At 40.2% G+C, this 25283-nt stretch overlaps 1 protein-coding gene across 1 annotated transcript; it reads right to left on the bottom strand.

The window, feature by feature from the left end:
- Positions 1-1246: 1246 nt before the first annotated feature.
- On the bottom strand, positions 1247-24477 carry SLFN12 (schlafen family member 12). Its single transcript, XM_087854607.1, has 4 exons — positions 24391-24477; positions 11489-12552; positions 8487-8597; positions 1247-4187 (listed from the first exon to the last, which is right to left on the bottom strand). The coding sequence occupies exons 2-4, from the start codon at positions 12525-12527 to the stop codon at positions 3697-3699; spliced, it is 1641 nt and encodes a 546-aa protein (XP_087710733.1). The 5' UTR covers positions 12528-12552; positions 24391-24477; the 3' UTR covers positions 1247-3696.
- Between the last annotated feature and the right edge of the window lie 806 nt (positions 24478-25283).

Below are 25283 nucleotides of genomic sequence, written 5' to 3'. Positions count from 1 at the left end.
CCTCAACCTATTTTTATAAATTTTCAATCTTGCCCCATCCCATAGAGGCTGAAGGCCAAATTGATGACGCACATTCTCCTGGAACCAATTAACATTGATTGTCCCATGGACAGGCAGTTGCTCACCTGCATTGGCACTCATTTGAGCCCAAAATTCCACCACAAAATAGGGGCGCCTGGGTGACTCAGTCAGTTAAGCGTCCAACTCTTGATTTCGGCTCAGGTCATGATCTTGCGTTCAGGGAATCGAGCCCCATGGCCAGCTCTGTGCTCAGTACGGAATGTGTTTCAGATTCTCTCTCCCTCTCCCTCCTGCTCATTCTCTCTCTCAAATAAATAAATAAATAAATAAATAAATAAATAAATAAATAAATAAGATCTTTTAAAAAATTCCACTACAAGATAAACAGGCAAATAAAACAAAAAACCCTATCAAGTGGAGCTGCCTGCCTGCACACCTGATATCTGTTGATCTTATGGCCATGGATTGGGTGCTTTCATTGCTTTACAATCCAGAGGCCCAAACCTGCCAAGCAAGCCATTGTTTCAAGCAAATATAGTAAATGCTGAGACCTACAGCAACCCAAGTATGTATCCACTTAAAAAAAAAAAAAAAAAGCCTAATTCCCATTTCCTAGATGACACTGTCCTGGCCAAGAACTCATGGTTGGAGATGACTCTGCCTCAGACAACATCACCCCAGCCCAAGACCTTGCTGTGGGAGATAATTTCACCTCCTGTGCTGGAGAACAACTTCAGCCCTAAACACTAAAACCTCTGCCTTAGCAACATCCATGGACTGTATCATCTAAGGAACAAATTGAACACAAGACATTTTTGCTTTTTCTTCTTTTGATATTAGAGATTCTATTATGTTTCTGAGCACACTGTCTGCCTAGCCCATGATCCTGGTACACTGCTTGCTTTCTGCCAAATTGTATACCCCTATTTCCCCAGGAGACATCTACCTCATATTAGTCAACCCCGTGATCACCTGGGGAAAGGACAACTCACTTGCAATGCCCTCTCCTATTAATCCTTCCAGTTGTCCACCATGACCTCCTGCCTTGCATCGCCGACCATGACTGCTCATTCCCCTTGGTCACATACAAATACTACCAGTGTGTGCATGTGTGTGTGTGTGTGCATTCAAGCCTTCTTTTCATGACAATTTACTTCTTTTCCATTTCGACTTTTTATTAGGTATAACATACATATTTAAACATGCATATCACAAGTGTATGGCTCAATACATTTTATATAAAGTAAACATTACTTGTGTTACTATCAATAAAAACAAGACATTAAAATACATTAACAGCCCTCCCCTTATGCTTTCTAGACAAGGCATTTCCTTGTTACCTCCATAAATTAAAATAAATTAAAATCCTGAGTATATTTTAATAGGTTTCTCCAGATATCTGGAGGCTTTAGCAGTGTTTACAGTTTCCTTGCGGATGTTTCAAATTATCCTATAATATCATGTACCATGAACTTGTCCATTGTTCATCAGCACATTCTTCCCATGGTCACATTTTTTGGCCAGCAGAAGCACTGAAACTGGCTTGCCATTGGTTAACTTTTTTTTTTTTTTTTTTTTTGCCCCTGGTTAACTTTGAATCCAAACTGGTTTTTTTTTAATAATTTTTTTTGTTATATTAGTCACCATACGGTACATCCCCAGTTTTTGATGCAATGTTCATGATTCATTATTTGCATATAACACCCAGTGCTCCATGCAGAATCCAAACTGATTTTTTTCCAATTTGCCTCTGTTTCAGATATGGTTGCCTACTGATATCGAAGACAAGCAGTTCATAGATTTCAGGTCATAGATCCACATCTTTCCAATGTGCCAGGTGTACCAAGGTCTGCAGGTTCCAGTGGAGAACGCTGAGTTCCAAGTCCATGCCAACGGTGGCTTGGTAGTGCGAGGAATTTCGGTGCACGTAGTGCTTGACGATGCTGGTCTTACCTATCCCCACATCACTGAATACTAGCAGCTTGTGTAAGTGCTCCTTTGCAAGGTCTATACCCTGCAGTTGGCCTGTTGTGCTGGGCAAGGCTGGGGAAACACAGCTGGCATCTGGCACTTAAGACACTCAGGGAATAAATGTGTGCTTACTTTTTTTTTTTTTTTTTGGCATTCTCTATTTTGGTTCATACGTTTATCAGCTGGACTTCACTACAAAGTAGTTTTTCAAGAAGGTATTAGAGAACTATGTTCCCTAGGTTCTTTGATAAGAGTGCTTACTGGGGCACCTGGGTGGCTCAGTCAGTTAAGTGTCTGCCTTCAGCTCACGTCATGATCTCAGGGTCCTGGGATCCAGCCCCATGTCAGGCTCTCTGCTCAGTGGGGAGCCTGCTTCTCCCTCTCCCTCTAATTTTCTTCCTTTTCCCCCCTCCCCCCTTGCTCATGCCCACACTCTCTCTCAAATAAATAAATAAAATCTTTAAAAAGAAGTGTTTATTTACTTTATAGTCAAATGACATCTTGGTTTCGTAAGATATGCCTATGTAAAACTTAATGTTCCCCAGAATTCTGGAGGCATTGCTTTACTTCTGGCATTGAACACAGTGATAGAGAAGCCTGAAGCCTTGCTGGTGAACCTGGGTTCTGTTCTCTGTTTCAAGATCCTGATAAATTCATCCTGAGTGTCTTAGACATGGATTCACAGCACCCAAAGTTGCACCCAGCTCTGTTGAGCTTGATCTTAGTCTCCCAGCTTATCTTAGATGACTGGAAAATGTCAAACTCTCGTGTTCCTACCCCTTCTTGATGAAAACAGTCATTGTCTGAAAGGGTTTCTACTAATGCTCTGGCTGCTTTCCTCCAAAACAATGTTAAAGAGAATTTTCTGGATTTTTAAATATTCACCTTCTTATTAATAAATGCTTATAGAAAAATAAAGTGACCATTCTGGTGAGTTCTTAGGATGCTAGCTGAACAGTCAGAAAAGCTGGAATTCCTCCAATTGTAAAGTGTAAAAGTAGTTGATGAAGATCAAGAGATTTTGAGGGAAGGGATAATAAATTTTGCCTTCTTCATTTTCATTTTGGAAATTACGAGCATCATCAATGATGATCTTTTCTTTTCCTTTCCTTTCCTTTTCCTTTTAATTTTTTAAAGTAAGTTCTAGGCCCAATGTGGGCTTAAACTCATGACCCTGAGATCAAGAGTTGCATGCTCTACCAACTGAGCCAGCCAGGTATCCCAATCTTTTCTAAGTAATAAAGGTTTTCTGGCTACATCCTGGGAAATTTCCATTGTTGTTCTTGTTGTTAAAAATAGAAGTATTGCCATTTTCCCAATTTAAAAATGGAAGAACATCTATCCATGAACTATGCACAGAGTAAATAACAAACTGTGCACAGAGTGATAAACAAATTAATATTCCTAAATAACCCTTAAGTAACATCTATGAAGATCATTTAGGAAGCAGTAACTTGATTTTCTAACATCTCAACAAGTTTCTTACCTTGCAAAGTTTTTCAAAGGCATATTTTTACAGAATTAAAGATATCATTGATTATACAATGAAAAACATCTTTGTAGCCTGGTCTAGTTGCCATGATTCAGGTGAGACTTGGACAAGATTTAAACATCCTTGTGTCATTCCTCTGAAAATGTTTCATATTGGTTACCTAAGAGGTGTTGACAAATCTCAGAAGTAAACTGGCCACTCAAAAAATGTCATCAGGCCTTATAAAGCACCTCATTCAAGTATCCTACTGTTTGGGTGGTTTCAAGATTGTAGGATTCAGGATAAAATATCTGGGCGCTTGTATCATGAAAAGAGCTGGCATTGTCTTCAGTCAATGTGGAAGGGTCTTCACTCAAGTAGAAGGTCTTTGGCACGACACACACTTTCCCAGTGTAACCACCCATTTTTACCAGTTCATGCTTTAAAGTGAAGGCAGCTTGCAAAGAGTAGCCTGTTAACTCCTTATTCAGTACCCTGAAGAATGTATATAGGACTAGTGGATGGCCCTGGGCAATTAGAAGAGCATCACAGATTACATTCTGGTTCTCTTGCAAGCCCAGAAGCAAAGACCAGCTCCTAGAAAAGATCAAGGTACCTGGACCAACAGGGCCCATTTCTTTACATATTAACTGTGCGAGTCCTTTGTGTTGTGAGAACAGTTCCTCGCAGAGGGCTTCTGGAACATATCTCTTCCCTTGTGGCACTAGATATGAAAATAATTAGAATAAATTTTAAATCACTGGGCAACTTCCAATTCCAACCATGACAACGTAGCTTGTGCCAGACCAATCCTCCCACCAAAACAACTATGAAAGCTCTACAAAATAAGTAAGAGTGATTTGAAGACCAGGGGAACAAGCAATACAAGCATGACTTAAAAGCCTACAATCTTTGATAGACAGGAATGTGGAGAAGTTGCTCCACATTCACCCCAGTTTTTGGCCTAAGGATATTTTCTATATTGTGTTATGGGTGAATAGAGCCCAAGCAGGAATCAGCAGTCTTACTAGGCTGAGGAAAAAGAGGTTGGAATTCACAGCTGCCAGATACTTACTCAAAAGACTTGAATCTTACAGAGTACATTCTTTGATCACAATAGAATTAAATTAGAAATCAGTAACCATAAGATGTCTAAGAAAACCCCCAAGTATTTGAAAATTGAACAGGAAAATTCTAAATAACCCATCCATCAAAGAAGAATTCATAAGGAAAATTAGAAAAACTTTCAAACTGAATAAATAAAATTCAACATACAAAAATTTGTGGAATGCAAATAAAGAAGTGCTTAGAGAGAAACATAAAGCTTGTGTTAAAAAAGGAAAAGCCTTAAAATTAAATGATCTGTTTCCACTTTAACAAATCCAAAGTAAGTAGAAGAAAGAAGTTATAATCGCAGAGAGAAATCAATGAGAACAAACAACAGATAAAAATGCCAAATCCATAAGTTGGTTCTTTGAAAATTAAATTAAATTAAATTGATAAAACCTTTACAAGAGTCATCGCAAAAAAGAGAAAAAATATAGATGAACAACAGAAATAAAAATACTGCATCAGTACAGATCTACACACATTAAAAAGACTAAAAGACAATGCTATGGGGTGCTTGGGTGGCTCAGTCGGTTAAGCATCCGAATCTTGATTTTGGCTCAGGTTCGTGTTCTCAGGGTTGTGAGATTGAGCCCCATGTCAGGCTCTGTGCTAAGCATGGAGCCTGCTTAAGATTCTCTCTCCTTCTCCCTCTGTCCCTCCCCACTCCTGCTCTCTCTCACTCTAAAAAAGAAGAGAGTGCTATAAACAATTTATAAACATTTTTTGCCAATATATTTGACAAATTAGATGAAATGGACAAAATCTATGAAAATAAAACACAAAAATTGACATGAGAAAAAACAGAAAATCTGAACAGGTCTTTATCTATTCAAGAAATTTTGTTCATTACCAAAATCTTCCCATTAGGAAAACTTCAGGGAGTTTCAACAGTGATTTTTATAAAATATATAAGGAAGAAGTATCACCACTCTTACTCAAACTTTTTCAAAAAAAGGAACAATGAACATTTCTCAGCGCAGGCTATAAGACTAGAATAATTCTTTTTTTTTTTTTTAAGATTTTATTTATTTATTTGACAGAGAGAGAGAGACAGCCAGGGAGAGAGGGAACACAAGCAGGGGGAGTAGGAGAGGAAGAAGCAGGCTCCCAGCGGAGGAGCCTGATGTGGGGCTCAATCCCAGAATGCCGGGATCACTCCCTGAGCCGAAGGCAGACGCTTAACCGCTGTGCCACCCAGGCGCCCCCCCCCCCCAGAATAATTCTGATTCCAAATCCTGACAATGCAAGAAAAGAAAGCTACGGACCAATAAACCTCACGAACACAGACAAAAAGAATTTTTCAGCAAAATATTAGCAAACAGAATCTAGAAATATATATATATAGGATAATAAGACATGACTAAATGGGGTTTCTTTTGGAATGCAGGGTATGTTTAATACCAACCAATATAATTCACCATATTAACAGAAAAAGGGAAGGGGATATGGTCATCTCAATAGATCCAGAAAAAGTATTTGATAAAATTATTTCCCTAGTACTCTCAGAAAATGAGGAATAAAAGGAACTTTATCAATCTGATAAAGTGCACCTAAGAAAAGAAATACAGAACAGTTTCTCCTTAAGATTGAGAAGGAAATTTTTCTACTTTCAGTTCTTCTATTCAGCATTTTCCTGAGGTCTTAATCCTAGCCAGTGTAATAAGGCAAAGAAATAAGGATTATTAAAATTAGAAAGGAAATACTGAAACTTTTTCTATTCACAGAAAACAGGGTTGTTCACATAGAAAACCCATTTTATACTGATGAAAGAGTCAAGTCAAAGGAAAATACAACACATTTGTATGTACCTGACAAATGGGTTCAAAATATAGAAGGCAAATTTGAACAAACTAGAAGGAGATACAGACAGTTTTAGCTGACTATTTTAACAGACTTTTCTCACTAACTGACAGATAAAAATCTTCAGGTGCGAACAACAAAAATCAGTAAGGACACAGTAGATTTGAACAACACAGTTAATAAACTTAGCCTAAGTGACATATAAAAACAGTACAACCGCCAAACCCAAAGTAAGTGGAAGAAAGGAAATTACAATAGCAGAGCGGAAATACACTGCAAAATACACATGATCTTCAAAAGCACAAGAAACATTTACCAAAATATACAACATGACGGGACATAAAGCAAGTCTCTGCAAATTTCAAAGGCTTGAAATCACATCAACTATGTTCTCTGACCAGAGTGGAATTATGCTAGAAATTGATCATGATAACCAGTCTCCATATTCTTTTTTTTTTTAAGATTTTATTTATTTATTCGACAGAGATAGAGACAGCCAGCGAGAGAGGGAACACAAGCAGGGGGAGTGGGAGAGGAAGAAGCAGGCTCATAGCAGAAGAGCGAGATGTGGGGCTCGATCCCATAACGCCGGGATCACGCCCTGAGCCGAAGGCAGACACTTAACCGCGGTGCCACCCAGGTGCCCCCAGTCTCCATATTCTTGATAATCTTCACTTCTTGGTATAAATACCTGTGTCTGTCCCTTTCCACATTTACCAGAATTCGGCCAAAAGTATATAGCAGAAGTGAGAGTGTGTCACTTCTAAGACTAGGTTATGAAAGACTAGAGAACATATTTCTTCACCTCCCCACCCCAATCGCTCACTCTGGGGGAAGCTGCTATTCCATGAGGATACTCAAGCAACTCATGAATAGATTCATGTAGGGAGGAACCAAAGTATCTGACCAACAGCCAAAGAGGAACTGAGGACGGCCAACAACCTTGGTTGCTGGCTTGGGAATAGATTCTCCCCTGCTGAGCCTTTAAATGAGACGGGGCCCATAGCTTGACTGCGGTGTAGGGAGAGACTTGAAGCCAGAAGCACCCAGCTAAGCCACTCCCAGATTCCTGACGCACTGACACAGTGACATAATAAACGTTTCTTGGTAATTTAAGCTAATACATTTTGGGGTAGTTTATTACACGGCAATAGGTAACACATCAGAAAAGCAGAAAGATCAATACAAATCTCCAATGTTTGAAAATTAAGCAACATATTATCAAACAACCTGTAAGTTAAAATAGAAAGCACAACGGAAATAAAAAAATAGTTTGAGCTAGATGAAAATGAAAACACAACATATTAAAACCTTTGGGGTATAGTTAAAGCAATTCTGGGTGGGGAGGAATCAATGGCTCTAAAATAAATTTCTTGGAAAAGAAAAGACTTAAGATCAGTTACCTAGGTTTTCAGCCTCATGGTCGGTTAAGAACAGCAACTACACACACACACACAAAAGTAAAAAGGAAAAAAATAAGGGTAAGAGGAGATATCATGGCAATTGAAAGAAAAAATACAATAGAGGAGCACCTGGCTGGATCAGTTGGTGGAATATGTGACTCTTGATCTCAGGGTTGTGAGTTCAAGCCCCATGCTGGGTGTAGAGATTACTTAAAAATAAAATCTTAGGGGTGCCTGGGTGGCTCAGTCGGTTAAGCGTCTGCCTTCAGCTCAGGTTATGATCCAGGAGTCCCAGGATCGAGCCCCACATCAGGGTCCCTGATCAGCAGGGAGTCTGCTTCTCCCTCTGACCTTCCCCCATCTTGTGCTCTCTCTCTCTCTCTCACTCTCTCAAATAAATAAAATCTTTTAAAAAAAATCTTTAACAATAGAGAAAATCAGCAGCGTGAAGTTGGTTCCTTTTTTATTTTTTTTAAAGATTTATTTATTTGAGAGAAAGAGAGCACAAGTAGGGGGAGGGGCGGAGGGAGAAAGCGAAACCTGAAGAAGACTCCCTGCAAAGCACAGAGCCCAACATGGTACTAGACGTGGAGCTTGATCCCAGGACTCTGAGATCATGACCTCTACCTCAGAAACCAATAATACGTTATACGTTAGTTAATTGAATTTAAGCTAAAAAAATGAAAACAAACAAGCCAGAATTAAACTACCTGGAAAGTGATGTCTCAGCTGTTCATTTTCCAAATTCGAAACAGATCTACTATAGGGAATAGGAGATGATATCCGTTGTTGGAAGATCGTCTTTTCTGACCCAGAAAAATCTAAAAACAAAACAAAACAAAACAAAACACATTCCTAATTTGCCATGAGAGACCCTCTCCCATCTAACTAATGCATAGTATACAAAAAGTCTGCTTAGAATTAACCCCTTTCCCAATAGATATACTGTTAGATATTGTGGTTAGATTCCTACGTCAGACACAAATTGCAATTTTATTTATTTATTTTTTAAGATTTTATTTGTTTACTTGACAGAGAGACAGCCAGTGAGAGAGGCAACACAAGCAGGGGGAGTGGGAGAGGAAGAAGCAGGCTCCCAGCAGAGCAGGGAGCCCGATGTGGGGCTATATCCCAGGACTCTGGGATCACACCCTGGACCGAAGGCAGACGCTTAACGACTGAGCCACCCAGGCGCCCCTGCAATTTTATTTTTTATTTAAGATTTTGGGGGGGGGGAATGGCAGAGGGAGACAGAGAATCCCAAGCAGGCTCCATGCCCAGCACAGGGCCTGATGTGGGGCTTGATCACCTTACCCTGAGACCATGGCCTGAGCTGAAGTCAAGAGCTGATAGCTTAATTGACTGAGCTACCCAAGAGCCCCTAAGATTTTATTTTTAAGTAATCTCTACACCCAGCATGGAGCTTGAACTCACAAGCCCATGATCAAGAGTCACAGGCTCTGGGGCACCTGGGTGGTTCCGTCAGTTAAGCATCCAACTCTTGATTTTGGCTCAGGTCATGATCTCAGGTATGTGGGATCCAGTCCCGCATCAGGCTCCAGGCTGCCTGTTTGAGACTCTCTCTCTCCCTCTCCTCTGTCCCTCCCCCCGCTCTCTAAATAAATAAATAAATAAATAAATAAATAAATAAATAATAAAATCTTTAAAAAAAAAATTGTCACATGCTCTACCAACTGAGCCAGGCAGGTGCCCCACAAATTGCAATTTTAATACCTTTTTTCAACATCTTTTTTTTTTTTTATTTGAGAGAGAGGGAGAGAGAGCACAGGGAAGGGAGTATGGGAAAGGAAGAGAGAGAGAGTGAGATTCTTAAGCAGGCTCCGTGCCCAGCATGGATCCAGAGGTGGGGCTCCATCTCATGACTCCAAGATCATGACCTAAGCTGAAATCAAGAGTTGGATGCTTAATTGACTGAGCCACCCAGGCGCCCCACAAATGGCAATTTTAATCCATTTTAATCCTTGATACTGCTGGAACATACTGTACCTGGAATGAAAATTAATAGGAAAAACGCATTAATAGTCATCAAATACATTGCCATGTAATTGGGTTCATTTTAAAGGCAATTAAAATTTGATGATGAGCTAGCTAGTGAAGGACTGCTGAGTTTTGTGCGGATTCTAAGGAAGAACCTTGCATTTTCAGAGATTTTAAAGTTGCTAGTGCCGTCTAACTTCATTCGAGGCTTTCCTTTTCCAAAATCAGATAAAATACCAGCATCATTCTTTTTCTTAATCACTCCAATTTAGGAGTGATTTGAGCCCCCAAATGGAAAGAAGTGTAAGAGCGAAGGGGGTGCCTGGGTGGCTCAGTCAGTTAAGTGTCTGCCTTCACAAAAATAGACAAGGCAAGAAACAACAATTGCTGGAGAGGAGGTGGAGAAAGGGGATCCCTCCTACATCGTTGGTGGGAATGCAAGTTGGTACAGCCACTCTGGAAAACAGTGTGGAGGTCCCTTAAAAAGTTAAAAATTGAGCTACCCTATGATCCAGCCATTGCATTACTGGGTGTTTACCCCAAAGATACAGACGTAGTGAAGAGAAGGGCCATATGCACCCCAATGTTCCTAGCAGCATTGTCCACAATAGCTAAATCGTGGAAGGAGCCGAGATGCCCTTCAACAGATGACTGGATTAAGAAGCTGTGGTCCATATATACAATGGAATATTACTCAGCTATCAGAAAGAACGAGTTCTCAACATTTGCTGCAACATGGACGGAACTGGAGGAGATAATGCTTAGTGAAATAAGTCAAGCAGAGAAAGACAATTATCATATGATTTCTCTCATCTATGGAACATAAGAACTAGGATGATCGGTAGGGGAAGAAAGGGATAAAGAAAGGGGGGTAATCAGAAGGGGGAATGAAGCATGAGAGACTATGGACTATGAGAAACAAACTGAGGGCCTCAGAGGGGAGGGGGGTGGGGGAATGGGATAGACCGGTGATGGGTAGTAAGGAGGGCACGTATTGCACAGTGCACTGGGTGTTATACGCAACTAATGAATCCTCGAACTTTACATCGGAAACCGGGGATGTACTGTATGGTGACTAACATAATATAATAAAAAAACATTAAAAAAAAAAGTGTCTGCCTTCAGCTCAGGTCATGATCCTGGGAGTCCCAGGATCGAGCCCCGCATTGGGCTCCCTGCTCAGCATGGAGTCTGCTTCTCCCTCTACCCCTCACCCCACTCGTGTTCTCTCTCTTTCACTCTGTCTCTCAAATAAATAAATAAATGAAATCTTAAAAAAAAAAAAGAGAGAGGAAGAGGGAGGAGGTTTTAAGGGAAATAAATAGAAAGGTGTAAAGACAGATGAAGGAAAGGTAAATAAAAGAGGCAAGTGGTCCTGACAGAAAGAAATGGTCAGTTACTAAAACTGAGCTCAGAAAGAAAAAGGATTCAACAGGCTTTTGCACTGGAAGTGAGTAAAGAGGTAGTAGGGAAGAAAAATAGGATTAATTGGATCTTTGTACCAGCTTGTGCTACTGACAGAAGGTAACGTGGTATGGAATAGCTATCTTCTAAGTGGGTAGCAGAAAATAAGACAGTGAACGATTGATTGTATCCACCAGACGGTACTACATTAGGTGCTGAAATGTGAAGACTGTGATGTCACCCCAAATCCCAAATGAAAACCTACCTGTCGTCCTAGCCCCGTGGAGCCTCCTTCCTAATCTTTCCTCACCTGGGTTAGCAGGCAGCATGTTGGAAATCCATTCGTCCGTGGTAAACTGTTGCACATGCTTGTCTTCCACATGCCAGGATTCCGGCTTTTTAGCAAACACTACACAGCAGAATGGCTCTATTTTGAGGGCACAGACATATCCACAAAGATGTCCTTCATCATATACTTCGAGGAATTTGCATGAGTAGTTTATCTCCTTCTTCTCCTTACAGAAGTGATAGACAGGCAACTTTTTAATGGATTTTTCTATTTCTGAAGCTAACTTGTTCAGATCATTCCCTTTTCTTTTAAAGCCAATTACTTCATCCCCATTTAAACCAATAAACAAATATCCCCCGTCAGTATTTGAAAATGCAGAAACATATTGAGGTAGACTCTCTTTAATGCGTTGCAACAACTTTTCTGTTGAGAAGGCTTTCATTTCGACATGTGTGGATTCAGTAAAGCGGAGTTTTTCTCTGTACCTAAGTTGTGTCCTGTTAAAAAAGTCATCAGCCAAGGCCTCCACGTTACTCTCTTCTTGTACATCCTGCTTTGGAGGTAACTTAAGTCTATACGATCTCCCCTTACTTTTGTTCTTGTCTGCGAGGAACTCCAGTGTAGCAGTGGCATCCATGATATTCGTACATGTTACATCCCTTTTGTACAAATTGGACCTCAAGGTGACAATCCGTAAACCGGAGGTTTCTGAGCTCCACGATTTGACAAAAATTAGAAAATATTTACCTTGCTGCATAAAGTCTAGGTATTTACAAACAGATGGGAGAATATTTCCAATAGAACTTTCCAAATCTAATCCTATTCCATCTTTTGGGTAACTATAGTTTTCATTTTCAACTTCAGCCTTGATCACTCCCCCTCCAGAATTCAGCAAAGCAATCATAGCTTGTAAGATGTTTTCATTCTGCTTTTTTCGCAGTTGACAATCTTTCATTTTTTTCCTATTCTCCTCCCCAAGAGTGACTCTTCCCACATCTAAAACCAACTCAGCATAGTTAGTTTTCTGATCAATACGAATCTTCATTTCCTGAGTAGCCATTCAATTTCCAAGCAGAAATCCTTCCCTGTAGGGGGGAAAAAAAAAAAAGACAGAGCCATGAGTATAGAAATAGAACCGGAGCAGGAGACAGCAAATTCCGTATTGTGAGGCAAACCCAGCAAAATCTTTTGCTGTATATAGTCCACTGGATGTTACAGAAAGGATACAGGGTAAAGTCTTTTTGTGTGTTTGGACAGATTTTGAGCGAAGACTATAATAATTTCTACTCCTGTGAAGTTTTCAATTTTTTCCTAAAGATTCCACTTTTTCCCAAAGTAATCTCTATACCCAAGGTGGGGCTCAAACTCACAACCCGGAGATCGAGGGTTGCACACTCCCCCAACCGAGCCAGCCAGGTGCCCCTCAATTTATTTAATTTTTTTAAATTTTTACGTAACCTCTACACCCAACGTGGGGCTTGAACTCACAACCCAAGATCAAAAGTCGCATGCTCTATCAAATGAGCCAGTCAGGTGCCCTGAAGTTTTCAATTTTTTTTTTGAAATTTTCAATTTTTTTCCATAGTTTTATATGATCCTCTTCTAATTGTTTTAATCTCATCTTTATCAGTGTTTATATCCCCTTTCTAATCCCTAATACTGTATAGCTTATTTTCTTTCTCCTTCCCTTAAATAAGCCCCTCTGGGAAGCTTATCTATGTTTTTGATCTTCTCAGTGAACCAAATTTTATATATTACTTATACTGTTATTTCATTTTATTTTTAAAGAGATTTTATTTATTTGAGAAAGAGAGAGAGAACACAAGCAGAGAGGAGCAGAGGGAGAAGCAGGCTTCCCTCTAAGCAGGGAGCTGGACACAGGGCTAGATCCCAGGACCCCGAGATCATGACCTGAGCCAAAGGCATACACTTAACCAACTGAGCCACCCAGGTGCCCCTTATACTTTATTTTTAATAATTCCAACTTTTACCTTAATTTCCTCCTTTTATTGGGGAGTCCTTCAGGAAAATTCTCAGTTGGGGGTCTAAAGACATCCAGCAATATGCCATGTTAATAATTTTTCCCTCTTGCAAGGATGAATTAGATTCACAAATTTTGGCCAACTGATCTTAAGCAAGGTGGGCCAAATTACTGCACCCTCTTCCCATCAAATATCCATATTTTCAGTGAGGTAAAATTCTTATATACGAGCTGTCTGCTTTAGTATAACTATCCCTAATCCATTATTTCTGTCCCTTTTCTGTGTTTGAGGATCACAGCTGAGCTACAGATGGCCTAAAGACAATTGAGAGAAGAGTCCATCACAGGTAGTAATCACTATACTAGACTATGAAAGGTTCAAAGGGGTCAAAATATTCTTGTCTACTGCTGCTGGACCTTCTGATCATTCTTGAACAACTGTTATGAACTGAACGTTTGAGTCCCTCCAAAATTCATCTCATCCTAATTAAGACCCCCCTATTATTGTAGAGCTGTCTATTTCTCCTAGAATGCTATCAAATGTTTGGTTTATACAATTAGGAGCTCTGCTGTTTGATGCCCACATGTTTACAGTTACTACAACTTCTTGGTGAACTCATTCTTTTATCATTATTTAATGTCTTTGTCCCTTATAACCACTTTTGATTTAAAGTCTGATTTGTCTGGGGCACCTGGGTGGCACAGCGGTTAAGCGTCTGCCTTCGGCTCAGGGCGTGATCGTGGCGTTATGGGATCGAGCCCCACATCAGGCTCCTCCGCTATGAGCCTGCTTCTTCCTCTCCCACTCCCCCTGCTTGTGTTCCCTCTCTCGCTGGCTGTCTCTATCTCTGTTGAATAAATAAATAAAAATCTTTTAAAAAAATAAAGTCTGATTTGTCTGATATTAGTGTAGCCACCTCTGTTTGTTTGGTTACTATTTGCATAGAATAACTTTTCCATCTTCCACTTTCACCTTATGCATGTCTTTATATCTAAATGTTGGAGAGGATGTGGAGAAAGGGGATCCCTCTTACACTACTGGTGGGACTGCAAGTTGGTACAGCCACTTTGGAAAACAGTGTGGAGGTCCCTCAAAAAGTTAAAAATAGAGCTACCCTATGACCCAGTAATTGCACTACTGGGTATTTACCCCAAAGATACAGATGTAGTGAAGAGAAGGGCCATATGCACCCCAATGTTCATAACAGCATTGTCCACAATAGCTAAATTGTGGAAGAGCCGAGATGCCCTTCAACAGACAAATGGATAAAGAAGATGTGGTCCATATATACAATGGAATATTAGCCATCAGAAAGAACGATCACCCAACATTTGCATTAACATGGACGGGACTGGAGGAGATTATACTAAGTGAAATAAGTCAAGCAGAGAAAGACAATTATCATATGGTTTCACTCATTTGTGGAACATAAGGAATAGCAGGGAGATCGGTAGAAGAAGGAAGGGAAAAATGAAGGGGGGGTAAACAGAGAGGGAAATGAACCACGAGAGACTATGGACTCTGGGAAACAGAGGGGAGGGGGGTGGGCTACCCCGGTGATGGGTATTAAGGAGGGGACATATTACATGGAGTACTTGGTGTTATACGCAAACAATGAATCATGGAACACTACATCAAAAACTAACGATGTACTGTATGGTCACTAACATATCATAATAAATGTTTTTAAAAAGTGACTCTTTGATACAGATGGCCAATGGTCACACAAAAAACTGCTCAACATCACTCATCATTGGGAAAATGCAAATCAAAACCACGATGAGGTCTCATGACCCTGAGATCATGACCTGAGCTGAAACCAAGAGTTGGACGCTTAACCAACTGAGCCACCCAGGTGGCCCGTCATTCATTTTAAATACATTCATTTTAAATACATTCGTTTTTAATACATTTAAATACTTCATTTTATTTTTTAATAATATTTTTTATTATATTATGTTAGTCACCATACAGTACATCCCTAGTTTTTGATGTAAAGTTCCATAATTGATTACTTGCGTATAACACCCGGTGCACCACGCAATACGTGCCCTCCTTAATACCCATCACCAGCCTATCCCATTCCCCCACCCCCCTCCCCTCTGAAGCCCTGTTTATTTCCCAGAGTCCATAGTCTCTCATGGTTTGTTCCCCCTTCTGTTTACCCCCTTTCTTCTTCCCTTTCTTCTCCTACTGATCTTCCTACTTCTTTTGTTCCATAAATGAGTGAAACCATATGATAATTGTCTTTCTCTGCTTGACTTATTTCACTTAGTATGTGACACTGTGGAAAAGGCAAAACTATGAGGACAGTAAAAAATCAATAGTTGTCAGGGATTGGGGGTTGGGACAAGATGAATAGGCAGGGCACAGATGATATTTACAGCAGTGATAACACTCCGTAGATAATGGTGGGTATGCATTACTATACATTTGTCCAAACCCATAGAAAGTACAACACTAAGAATGAACCCTAAGGTAAACTATGAGGAAAAATTAGTTAAACACGAAGGCAGTAAGGGGGGAAATGAGGAACAAGGAAACTATAACACCTACAGAAAACATACAACAGAATGGCAATATTGTAAGTCCTTTCCTATCAGTGATGACTTTCAATGTAAATGGATTACCCTCTGCAAGCAAAAGACATAGATTAGTAGAACAGATTTTAAAAACCAGGATCCATCTATATGCTGTTTACGAAAGATTCACTTTATTTATATTATATATTTTTAAAAGATTTATTATTTATTTGAGAGAGAGAGTGTGAGCAGGGGGAGGGATGGAGGGAGAGGGAGAGAATCCCCAAGCAGACTCCCCACTGAGTGCAGAGCCCAACACAGGGCTTGATCCCAGGACCCTGAGATCATAACCTGAGCTGAAATCAAGAGTTGGACACAACCAACTGAGACATCCAGGTGCCCCTGTTTTATATTATTTTATTTAAAAATTTTTTATTTGAGGGTAGTTGACATACATGTTATATTAGTTTCAGGTTTCCAAATAGTGATTTGACAAGTTTCTATATTATGCTATGCTCACAAGTGTAGCTACCATCTGTCACTATACCATCTATTAAAATATCATTGACTGTATTCCTTATGCTGTGCTGTTTATCCCCATGACTTACTCATTTCATAACTGGAAGCCTGTATCTCCCACTCCCCTTCACCCGTTTTACCAATTCCCCCCATCACTGTCCCTCTGGCAACCATCAGTTTTCTGTATTACAAGTCTGATTCTGCTTTTTGTTTCTTTCTTTCTTTTAGATTCCACATATGAATGAAATAATATAGTATTTTTCTTTCTCAGTCTGACTTATTTCACTTAGTGTAAAACCCTCTAGGTCCATCCATGTTATCGCAAATGACTCAATCTCATCCTTTTTTTATGGTTGCGTAATATTACAGTGTGCGTGTGTGTGTGTGTGTGTGTACCACATTTTCCTTACCTTTTGTCTATTGATGGACACTTAGGTTGTGTCCATATTTTGGCTATTATAAATAATGCTGCAATAAACATTGGGGTGCATATATCTTTTCATTTGTGTTTTTGTTTTCTTTGGGTAAATGCCCAGTAGTGGAGTTACTGTGTCATATGGTATTTTCATTTTTAACTTTTTGAGAAACTTCTATACTCTTTTCCACAGTGGCTGCACCAATTTACATTCCACCAACAGTGCACCAAGGGTCCCTTTTTCTCCACATCCTTGTCAACACTTGTTATTTCTGGTCTTTTTTATTTTAGCCATTCTGACAGATGTGTGGTACTATCCCAGTCTATGCCTCGTTTTCTCACTCTATTCACATTGCCTTTGCCAGAGCAGAAATTTTTAATTTTAATGGAGTCAAGCTTCTCAATTCTTTATTTAATGGAGTATGCCCTTGGTGTTGTATCTAAAAAGTCATTACCATACCCAAGATCATCTAAGTTTTCTCCTCCATTATTTTCTACGAGTTTCATAGCTTTGAATTTCATTTAGTTCTGTGATCCATTTTGAGTTAATTTTTATGAAGTGTATAAGGACTGTGTCTAGATTCATTTTTTTTTTGCATGTGGATATCCAGTAGTTCTAGCATCATTTGTTGAAAAGATTATCTTTGCTCCATTGTATCGCCAAAGATCAGTTGACCGTATTTATATGCGTCTGTTTCCAGGTTCTCCATTCATTCCACTGATTTATTTCTTTTCTTTTACCACTGCCATGCTGCCTTGACAACTGTAACTTTACTAAGGCTACATTACTTTCTTGAAGTCAGGTAATGTCAGTCCTCCACCTTTGTTCTTCCCTGTCAATATCGTGTTGGCTATTCTGGGTCATCTGCCTCTCCATATGAACTTTAGAATCAGTTTGTTGATATCCACAAAATGCTTTTCTGGGATTTTGATTGGGATTGCACTGAATCTACAGATCAAGTTGGGAAGAATTGAGATTTTGATAATATTGAATCTTTCTATCCATGAACATGAAATAGCTCTCCTTTTTCTTTTTTTTCCAGCTCTTCTTTGATTCTTTCATCAGAGTTTTGTGATCTCCTTCATATAGATCTTTTATATATTTTGTTAGATTTATACCTAAATATTTCATTTTGGGGAGGTGCTAATGTAAATGGTATTATATTCTGAATTTCAAATTCCACTTGCTCATTGCTGGTATATAGGAAAGTGAATGACTTTTGCATATTAACTTTGTATCCTACAACCTTCCTATAATTGCTTATTAGTTCCAGGAGTTTTGTTTTTTGTTTTATTGTCAATTCATCTGGATTTTCTATATAGGTGATTGTGTTGTCTGTAAACAAAGACAACTTTATTTCTTCCTTTCTAATGTGTATACCTTTTGTCCTCTTTGCTTGTTCTGTTGTATTAGCAAGGAATTCCCATACAATATTGAAAAGAACTAGTGAGAGGGGACATCTTTGCCTCATACTTGATCTAAGTGGAAAAGTTTCAAGTTTCTCACCATTAAGTATGATGTTAGTTGTAGGCTTTTTGTAGCTATTTCTTATCAAGCTGAGGAAGGCTCCACTCTTCCTAGTTTACTGAGAGTTTTTAATCACGAATAGGTGTTGGATTTTGTCAAAAGTTTTTTCTGGATCTATTGATAATGCTTATGTGATTTTTCTTCTTTAGCCTGTTATGTAATGGATTACATGATCAATTAAATTATTGGATCTTGGTCTGTACATTTCTCTTCTTGTAATGTCATTTTCTGGTTTTGACATTAGGGTAATGCTGGTTTCACAGAAAATTCAGAAAATATTCTCTCTGTTTCTATCCATTGTAATCCAAGAGATGATAGAAAATTCGTACCATTTCTTCCTTAAATGTTTGGTAGAATTCATCAATGAACCCATCCGGGTCTGTCTGTTGATTAAATTTCTTTAATAGATATATAATTAGATTGTCTATTTCTTTTGTGTGAGTTTTGACAGATTGAGTCTTTCAAGGAGTCGGTCTATTTCATTTAGGTTATCAAATTTATTGGTTTAGAGTTGTTCATAGTATTCCTTGATTATCTTTGTAATGTCCATGGAATCTATAGTAATGTCTCCTCTTTCATTTCTGATATTCATAACTTGTGTCCTCTTTTTTTCCCTCAGCCTGGCTAGAGGCTTATCCATTATATTGAGCTTTTCAAAGAACCAGCTTTTGGTTTTGTTGGTTTTGTCTATTGATTTGCTGTTTTCAATTTCATTGATTTCAGCTCTAATTCTTATTATTTCTTTTATTCTGCTTACTTTGGATACAATTTGACCTTTTTCTAGCTTCCTACAGTGAAAACTAAGATGATTGACTTTAGATCTTTATTCTTTTCTTACATTAAATGCTTTAAATTTACCTCTAAGCATTGCTTTCATTGCATCCCACAAATTTTGGTAAGTTGTATTTTCATTTTCATTTACTTCAAAATAATTTTTAATTTATTTTGAGATATCTTCTTTGACCCACGTTAACTTTGAAGTATTCTCATTAATCTCCACATATTTGGGGATTTTCCAATTATACTTCTGTTATTTCTAGTTTAATTCCACTATAGCCTGAAAGCAGACATCGTATGATTTCTCTTCTTTTAGGTTTGTTAAGATGTGCCTTATGGCCCAGAATATGGTCTTTCTTGGTGAACTGATTTTTGTAGTTAGATGTTTCAGTTCCCTTCTCATTTCATTTTCTGTATCTTCTATAGGTGTGTGTGTGTGGTCACCATAGGAATTACATATTAACCTGTCTTAAACTGACACCAATTTCAATTGCATAGAAAAACTACTCCTTGACAACTCATCCCTCACTTTACGTTACTGATGTCACAAACTGTATCTTTATATACTATGTACCACTAACACAGATTTATAATTTCTTATGCATGTCTTTTAAATCCTGTAGAAAATTTAAAAATGGAGCTACAAACCAAAATTACAATAATACTTTGAAAAAATATTTGTCCACGTATTTCCTTTACCAAAGACTTATATTTTCATGGCTTAGAATGATTGCCAAACATCCTTTCATTTCAAACTGAAGACTTCCCTTTAGCATTTCTTGTAGGGCAGATCTAGTGATAATGAACTCCCTCAACTTTTGCTTGGGAATATCTTAATTTCTTTATTTTTGAAAGACGGTTTTGCCAAATATAGAATTCTCAGTTGACAATTTTTTCTTTTAGCACTTTAGATATATCATCCCACTGCCTTCTGGCCTCTGATGTTTCTGCTGAAAAACAGTTAATCTTATTGAAGATCCCTTGCACATGACGAGTTGCTTCTCTCTTGCTGCTTTCAAGATATAAATTGGCTTTGGCTTTTGACAGTTTGATTGTAATGTCTTGATGTGGGTCTTTTTAGGTTTATTATACTTGGAATTTATTGAGCTCTCTGATCTGTAGATTCACGTATTTCATCAAATTTGGAAAGCTTTCAGCCATTATTTCTTCAAATAATCTCTCTGTTCCTTTCTCACTTCTGGACTCCCATAATGGGTATAGTGGTGCATTTGGTAGTATCCCACAAGTCTCCAAGTCTTTGTTTGCTTTATTCTTTTCTTTCACCTCTTCAACCTTGATAATTTCAGTTGTCCTGTCCTAAAGTTCACTGACTTTTCTCTTATGTCTTCTCAAATCTGCTGTTGAACACTTCTGGTAATTTTTTTCAATTCAGCTATTGTATTTTTCAGCTCCAAAATTTCTTCCTTTTTATAATTTCTATTATTTTTTATATTCTCATTTTGTTCATATACTATTTTCCTGATTGCTTTAGTTCTTTGTCTATTTTTCCCCCTTTAGAGTTTACTTAAGAGTTTTCCTAAAGCCTTGATCTAGTATGTCTAATGTCCAGGTTTCTCAGGGACAGGTTTTGCCATTTTACAGTCTTCTTTTGCATCGGCCACATTTCCTGTTTCTTTTTATGTCTTGTGAGTTTTTGTTGAAAACCAGTCATCTGAAAAAAACAGCCACCTCTTCCAGTCTCTGTAGACTGGTTCTATGCCAGGGAAGTCCTTCACTGATTAGCTGGGCATGCTCTGAGCATAGGGAATCAACCTCACATGGAAGTCTAAGGTCTTCTCAGGTCTTTTCTGAACATGAGTCTTGTTTGTGCCTTATTCAATTCCTCCATATACAATAGCTGCTTTTGAATTTCTTCATTTCCCAAAGAATCTCAACCCAGCTCCTCCTCCAGGCTTTACATCATTATGGTATGTCTCCAGCTGTAATCTTTTTTTCTAGGTATCTGCAAATCTGTAGTCTCTTTGAAGCCTCCATGAGCAGTGAAGACTTTTCCCCACCTGAGATCTGAGTTAGGCAATACAGAGACCAATGCCTTGGCACCCAGACAGATTAGAACACTAAAAATAAGGTCTGTTCTGCCACCTCCAGTTCAAGGGAGGGAACTGGGAACTGAGCTGCTACCTCTTCCAGACCAAATCCTTGCCACACTGGGGAGGGACTGAAATAAAGGCGAGTAAAAAAGTCATATAGACTTATTTTTGTTAAATAATGATTAGCTATTCTTCAAAAACCTGAACTGCTGCTTAATTTCATATACATCATTAATATACCATTACTTAACTATTCCCCTACAGCTGGGAATTGAAGTTGCTTTCAATCATTCATTTTAACTATACTAGAGTCTTAGACCACTTATAGTGAGGCTTGGATTTACTAATCACATCTTCTAACTTGCACTGAGTGTAAGAGTCCTCTGGCAAAGTACTTCAGCTTTGTATACAGATATGGTTCAAATATATGTAAAGAACTTTCAAGATGGGGAATGGAAGGCCAAAACAAGCCAAGTTGCGACTTGGCTTCTCTTCTGTAGGAAGGGACCCCTATAAGGGAAAAATCATATTGTGAAGAGAGTCTGGTTCTGTGGTAATAAAGGCTGAGGCTAAAACATGAAGTAATCCTTGATCTTAGATACATAAATAAGCTGAAGTTATATAGGCAGATAAAACATATATAAGTACATAAAGCATATACACACACAGAGGTTTCTAAAAAGTTGGATTATTGGATCAAGAGATGAAATATTTAAAGATCTTGATACATATTGTCAAATGGTTTCCTGAAGAATTGCATCTCTAGTAACTTTATCATGGGAAGGATTACAGGGCTCTGCCTTGTATCTTTTGGGGATAGGAGGCTATGGTTCCAAGTATATTAGAAGGCAGCACCATTTCCTCGGAGTTGCCTGAAAACTCAGAGCTAAGCCAGAAGGAGCTGCCTTCTTAAGAGATCTGGTGACCCAGTCATTCGATCAAATAGGCCCCCTGGGCTTGGGCCCTAGAAGAAAACTTTTTTTTTTTAATATATTATGTTAGTCACCATACAGTACATCCCTGGTTTTTGATGTAAAGTTCGATTCATTAGTTGCGTATAACACCCAGTGCACCATGCAATACGTGCCCTCCTTACTACCCATAACCGGGCCTATCCCATTCCCCCACCCCCCTCCCCTCTGAAGCCCTCAGTTTGTTTCTCAGAGTCCATAGTCTCTCATGCTTCATTCCCCCTCCTAGAAGAAAACTTTTGAACATGATCCTGAGGGGTCCTCCAGGATCTAACTAACAGAAGAAGTCTCTACTCCTGGCTGATGAACAACAATGAAGCCAGGTGAGAACAGTTATTTAAATTTAAAACTTAATAATAGTGTTAATGTGGCATAGTTATGAAAAAAAAAAAAACAGGAGATCTATGTACCTGCCATGCTATGCTTTGTCCACAATATTATAGCACAATTAATGTTCTTTAGATTCAATTTCTTAATATTTCTTACACGTTTGAGGGCTGCCCAAACATCAGTCTGTTTTTCCTGCTGATCTGAGAGAAGGGACTCCCCATCTTCATCCCAAAAAGGCTGCAGGGAAATCAGTTCCATTTATGCCCAGCCACACAGCCCCAGATCTACTGTCTTCTGGTAATATAAGCCCTGCCAAGCAGCCCCTGCTCCCCATTTTTTCTTGCAGCCTCTGTAACTACGTTCTTCCCCCCTCTCCTCCCAGCCTAACTTCCAGCACCCTCCACATCAGGCCCCACCATAGGTGAACCTTTCTGGTTCACCCATCACATGCACATCTCACCCCCAAAGTGCTTAAAGAGGATGCCCTCCCAAACTGCTGGGAAACTTGGAACCCAAAGGAGCCCTAGTTGAGCCACCTTATAGAGGACTCAGAACTTGTGGGTTTGCATGGGATTCTGGCCATTTCAGTCCAATACCTACCAAGGTAAAACTTCCTAAACCACTCCCTTCAGACATACATCTGAAACACAATCCTTAAAAAATATTCGGGGAACTGGAGTCTACCAAATCTTTGACCTTACCTTGAATCTTGGATCTAGGTTTACAGGTTAGTTGTTTCCTCCGAAATCTTTTATGCTTTTGACTGTGAGGAAAATTTTACAAACCAGGATTCAGGATTTAGGCTGTGCTGTTAGCTATTTTTAATGAGAAAAGGGATGGTATCCACACCTCTTTAAGAATTAGGCGCGAATGCAGCTTGGTGGGAACTGCCTAGAAAGGTTGGGCAGAAGTGACAAGAACTACCTCCTGGGAAACAAAAAGCAGGGTGTATTCTCTGCATGTCCTCCTACGCACTTCCTATTTAGTTTAGGAGGCCAGTCTTCCCCTGCCCCCCCCCCTTCTACGTTTATAAACATCAGCAAAGCAGTACCGGGCACGGTGTCTCCCCTTTCTGGATCTAGAAGAGAGCTCATCAGTGACTGGTCAGCTACATTTTACCTACAGAATCTATTCCCAAACTCCCCTCATTTCAGGACCCCAGGAGTGCAGGCACCCTCAAGGAGCTCTGGAGACCTGCACTTGCCAGACCTGTTGTCCCTACAGCTCTCCGCTCTTCCCGCTTCACTAGTCCCCGCTGCGACAGGAAACCGCAGAACCTTGGCTTCTCGTGCCCAAAGCTCTTCCCCGCCTCCACCCAGCCCCTCTTTAAGGCGTTTCCCAGCCCTTGCAGGGACAGTCTGCCCCGACCACAACAAGCTCCCAAGAGCACGGTTCCCTTTTTTTCTTTAAGATTTTATTTATTTATTTGACAGAGATAGAGACAGCCAGCGAGAGAGGGAACACAAGCAGGGGGAGTGGGAGAGGAAGAAGCAGGCTCATAGAGGAGGAGCCCGATGTGGGGCTCGATCCCAGAACGCCGGGATCACGCCCTGAGCCAAAGGCAGACGCTTAACCGCTGTGCCACCCAGGCGCCCCACGGTTCCCCAATTCTTAAGGGCCGGCAGTTTTTAGAAGAAGCTCCTGCCAAGATGGGAGCCAAGATTCCCAGACGGGAGAAAAACCAGCCGGGAAGCTCCTGGGGAGGTGGCGGGGTGGGGGACGGGTTTGTGCTGGTTGCGTCCCACCTTTCCGGTAGCCAGCAGACTAGACCCCAGGGGAATGACAAGTTGAGGTTTGACTACTTGACCGTGGAGGGGAGCGAACTTACCGGCTGCCGCGGCTCAGGTGCTGCCAGTCTCTTCACGGATAGGAGAGCCCGCCAGACTGAAAGAGCGAGAGACCGGCGCGCGCTTTAAGGCGGCGCACCCAGCCAATCGCAGCGTCGCTCCGCCTCCGCAAAGTGCGCGCTAGTTGCTAGGACTTCGGAAGATCTTGTGGCTGAACCATGCTGTAGGTAGCTGGCTCAGTCCGAGGAACACGTGACTCTCGATAGCGGGCTCGTACATTCAAGCCCCACCTGGGGTGTAGAGATTACTTAAAAAAAAAAAAAAAAAGATGTCCGTAACTATCTCGCAGAAGAGACAGATTTCTCCTTTCCGATTTGCTTATCTGTATTTTCTATATTCTGTATGGTAAGAATAAAGGCCAGTTAAAAACACAGAAAGACGTTAGAGAGGCCCGCGCTGTCGTCCTTGTCTTTGGTCACTTGCTGGCTGGGCCGGGTCAGGGCGCGCATTCGCGTGGAGCGCCGGATTCGTTCCAGTCCTTGGCGCCGCGGCCCGGAAATTTGCAGAGTCTGCAGTCTGTTAGCCAATCAACGTAACAGGTTTGCTCGCGCGCGCGCGCGCGAAGTGAGCGAGCCTGAGCCTGAACGCGAGGGTTATTTTTATCCTCTTCCTGGAGGGGTGACTGTACTGGGATTTTTATCCGCCTCCTGGAGAGATGACTGTACTGGGATTTTTATCCGCCTCCTGGAGGCGTGACTTTACTGGGACCTTTGATTTTATCCGCCTCCTGGAGGGGTGACTTTGCTGGGACCTTTCCAGCTCTACTCGCATACCCGGAGCCCCAAATACTGTCCCCTCGCCTAAAAGCGCAGTTGACGCGGACTAGAGCTGGAGTTAATGCGCAGAGGGGACGAAGGGGCGAAGAGCTCGTTGC

This window comes from Ursus americanus, chromosome 23 (genome assembly GCF_024610735.1).
Source record: "Ursus americanus isolate L20-20 chromosome 23, mUrsAme1.1.p, whole genome shotgun sequence".
Classification (NCBI taxonomy): Eukaryota; Metazoa; Chordata; class Mammalia; order Carnivora; family Ursidae; genus Ursus; species Ursus americanus.
The sequence above is the reverse complement of the archived record's forward strand: the minus strand, read 5'-3'. Positions and strand labels throughout refer to the sequence as shown.

Coding starts and splice junctions, on each gene's coding strand:
- SLFN12 (XM_087854607.1), bottom strand. CDS start 12,527: ATGGCTACTCAGGAAATGAAGATTCGTATTGATCAGAAAACTAACTAT. Junction 8,598..11,488: donor CATGCTGCCTGCTAACCCAG/GTGAGGAAAGAT, acceptor TTTTGTTTTTAG/ATTTTTCTGGGTCAGAAAAG. Junction 4,188..8,486: donor GCTGAGACATCACTTTCCAG/GTAGTTTAATTC, acceptor TTTCATATCTAG/TGCCACAAGGGAAGAGATAT.